The sequence below is a fragment of the Humulus lupulus genome, chromosome 8 (genome assembly GCF_963169125.1).
Source record: "Humulus lupulus chromosome 8, drHumLupu1.1, whole genome shotgun sequence".
NCBI lineage: Eukaryota > Viridiplantae > Streptophyta > Magnoliopsida > Rosales > Cannabaceae > Humulus > Humulus lupulus.
In genome coordinates this window covers 25,983,237-25,986,571 of record NC_084800.1, presented here as the reverse complement: position 1 = coordinate 25,986,571, position 3,335 = coordinate 25,983,237, and the positions used below count along the sequence as shown (strand labels likewise).

Genomic DNA, 3,335 nt, shown 5'->3' with positions numbered 1-3,335 from the left:
TATGTTTGTTCTAAGTTTTAAATTTGAATATATTATATGTTTAATATAATATTAAATTTCAGTTTAATTAAATTTTATTTAAGTTATAAAATATATTAGTTTATTATTTTTAAATAATTATTATTATAATATATCTAAAAAAACATCCTATTTTATTTTGTTTAATTATTCAGCTATTTAAATTTAAGTCATGTTTACAATTTACACTTAAATATAAGAATATTTTGTTAAATATAAAAATATTCCGTTAAAATTAACTGGAAAAAAATAAAAAACAATTAAAAATAAAAAAATTTCCTTATCTACACACTTTTTATATATTTTTTCTCAAAAAATTCAAAAAGTAGTATTTTACTATTCAAAAATGTTTTTCTGAAGAGTTACTACTTTTATTTATTTTAAAAAAAAAAAGCAAAGAAAGGAATTTTCTTCACAAATTCAAAACTTAGTACTTTACTAGTAAAAACGTGTCCCTAAAAATAAAATCCTTACTTACAAACGACATGTCGTGTTCCCATTCCTGATGGAGAATAAAAAATGAATGTGAATGTGAAGTTTAGCTTAAACTCACAATTAACCCCCTTTTAAGTCAATTTTTTTTATTAAATTTATCTTGTCATTAAGAATTTACACTATCTACAACATTTATAGAAAGATAAAAACAGTATCAACCAGCTTTAATTATAAAACCTATTTAATCTTCAACAGAAAATGCTAACAATCCAACAACATTAAGTTGAAGTAGCAAAATAGGATACAAAATGATAGAACGACTGATCCATAAAACGACACGAAAATGAAAGTTTTAGCTTCGCTTTCTAGTTGGGAAAGACTTAGCAAACCATATATAGAAAATATAATTAAAAAAACTTTCAGTGACATTTTTTCCAGAAAATAAAAACTATACACAAATTATCAAAGCACATCGTGCACATACTATTGTTAATTAGACAAGAAATGTCCCAGTAGGTATCATTTTCTCAATAAGAAATGTCCAGTTAGAGCAAAGATGTATCTTTAAGATGCCTAACATAATGATGAGATTATGTGCAAATGAGCTCAACAAAAGCATCAAAAGTGTTAAAGAAATGAAGTTTAAACACGAATAGTTATAGTAGTAGATAATAGGAGTATAAAAAAATTTCATAAATAAAGAAACTTGCTACCAAAAGTGCACATTAGAAAACATGGATACGAAGGAGAAGAAAAGAAAGATGAAAATGCATTCACAGGCTTTCTAATCTTATAGTGACTTTGTTGTTTTTTTTTCACTCACAAATTCAATAAGGCTGAGTAATATTCTGTCCATTCTCAACGCCTAAACCATACAAAACACCAGCATATTTCGTCATAGAACCACTAAAGAAGTTCTCTTTGAGTTTCCTGAATGTACAAGAAGTAAGCAAACTATCCGAACCTGCCTGGTGACATATGCCGACTCTTTCCACTTCCAACAACTCTGCTAGCTTGTTCAATCCCCCATGAAGGCTGTTACAGAACTTCATCAAGTGTTTGATATCATACACTGTTGGGAAGTACATGTTGATCAAATTGAAGAACCCCAATTGGGTCTCTGGCAAATTCTGGCAAGTCAAGAGCTTAAGCAAGTACCCAAAATCATACCCACTATGGAAAGTCACCCAATGAACATTGTCGTTCAACACAATCCCAGATGACATTAGGAGCTCCCCAAATCGCTTAACGTCGATGCCATTCTCGTTGTTCTTCTTGAAATCAATGCCGCTTTGGCGCAATAGCTCAATCGAATCGTTGGCAAATACGTCTTCATTGACGTTGAATTCGCGGAAATTGAATTGCCAAATGCAGTACTGATCGGTTCCACAAGAGGGTAAGTTGCCCTCCTCGTCGGAAAATGTTAAGCCCAATTGAATCAACTTCAACATATCAACGTTGTCCTTCAAGGTCTGGTAATGGAAGTCGTAACTGTTCTTGAAATTTCCCACTGGGCGGATAACGATTCCGGGGAACTCCGTATCCATAGCGACGTACGGATACTCATCGACGATTTCTCGAATTAAAGCGAACTCCTCTTCGAGATTCTCATTCCAAACCTCGCGAATATGAATAGAGTCGGTCTTCGGCAAGAGCGACATTCCTTGAGCCCACAAATTTTTTTAAATTTAAGACCCAGAAACCACGAAACGCATCCAATCGATCCGAGGAGATCTGAAACGAAAATTTCAACAATTTCAGCAATTAATTGGAGAAATCAACATCATCCTAAGACAGATGAAAACAAAATGAGAAATTGACAACAGTAAAACCTAGAACAAATTGAAGATTGAGGGGAAAGTTGGAAACTGACCTCAGATGAGGGAATATCTGAGCATTGAGAACCGCGGATCGTGATTAGGGTAACATCGATACAGAGGAAGGAGAAGACGTTTTTGTAGGGTTTCAGACAAAGGAAAAAATATATATGTTGAAGAGGAGGCGGCGAAGGAGGAATAAGATTTTTTTTTTTTTTTGTAAATAAAAAAAATAAAATAAATGGAGGTTGTGATTTTTGATTTCCTTTTCGGGATTTACCTCATTATAATTTAATCTTGGACTGTATTTATTTTGAATTTCGTTAAGTAAATATTTATTTATTTTTTGTTTGGTTGGAAAGAAAATAAAAAGGTCATATGGAGAGAAAATTAAGGAAGAAAGGTCAGGGCCACCTCCTCATTCATTTGAATCATTACTACTACACCAGAACAGTGGAAGAATCAAACCAAAATAAAAGCAATTTAAACACAAATTAAATTTGCTCAAAACAAACAAAAATTAAATTATTTTTTAAAAAAGTAAAGAATAAAATCTTCTTTTTCTTTTAAAAAATTAAAGTAAGAGGAGAACCGATTTAATAAATTATAAAACACTTGGTGAATTATTAAAATAATTATATATGGTATATTATATCTGAACCTAAAAATTTGATTAAGACATTTTAATAAAAAAATTAATATATAATTTTTTTTCAACTTATGCTCACATTTTTTTTAAAAGAAATATACATTATTTCATAAAAAATATTATGAAAACAAGATAAAATAAAATGATTGAAAATAACAAAAGTGTTAAAAATAATTTGAGTTTTTTTTAATTAATAAGGAATCATTATTGTACGCCCTGGTTTTCCCACGGGCTGATTAGAAGGTCGAGCCTCGGACTAATCAAGGTTAGTCCGAGAACTTCCCCAGGTCAGAGATTTTGTTTTCCAGGTCGTGGCTCATTTAGCTCGAGGTATCCTCAAGACCTCGCCAATGCTACCCAAGGTTGGGGGAAGGAGTCCTTAAGGCCTAAGGTTGGGTCGGTAAAGCAGCTCGTTG

At 31.3% G+C, this 3,335-nt stretch overlaps 1 protein-coding gene across 1 annotated transcript; it reads right to left on the bottom strand.

Annotated features, from left to right (window-relative positions):
- Nucleotides 1-1,115: 1,115 nt before the first annotated feature.
- LOC133796464 (probable CCR4-associated factor 1 homolog 6) lies at nucleotides 1,116-2,785 on the bottom strand. Its single transcript, XM_062233989.1, has 2 exons — nucleotides 2,327-2,785; nucleotides 1,116-2,187 (listed from the first exon to the last, which is right to left on the bottom strand). Exon 2 carries the CDS (start codon nucleotides 2,112-2,114, stop codon nucleotides 1,281-1,283), a length of 834 nt encoding a protein of 277 aa, XP_062089973.1. The 5' UTR covers nucleotides 2,115-2,187; nucleotides 2,327-2,785; the 3' UTR covers nucleotides 1,116-1,280.
- Between the last annotated feature and the right edge of the window lie 550 nt (nucleotides 2,786-3,335).

Bases quoted from the DNA above. Each gene is read 5' to 3' on its own strand.
- LOC133796464 (XM_062233989.1), bottom strand. From the start codon at position 2,114: ATGTCGCTCTTGCCGAAGACCGACTCTATTCATATTCGCGAGGTTTGG.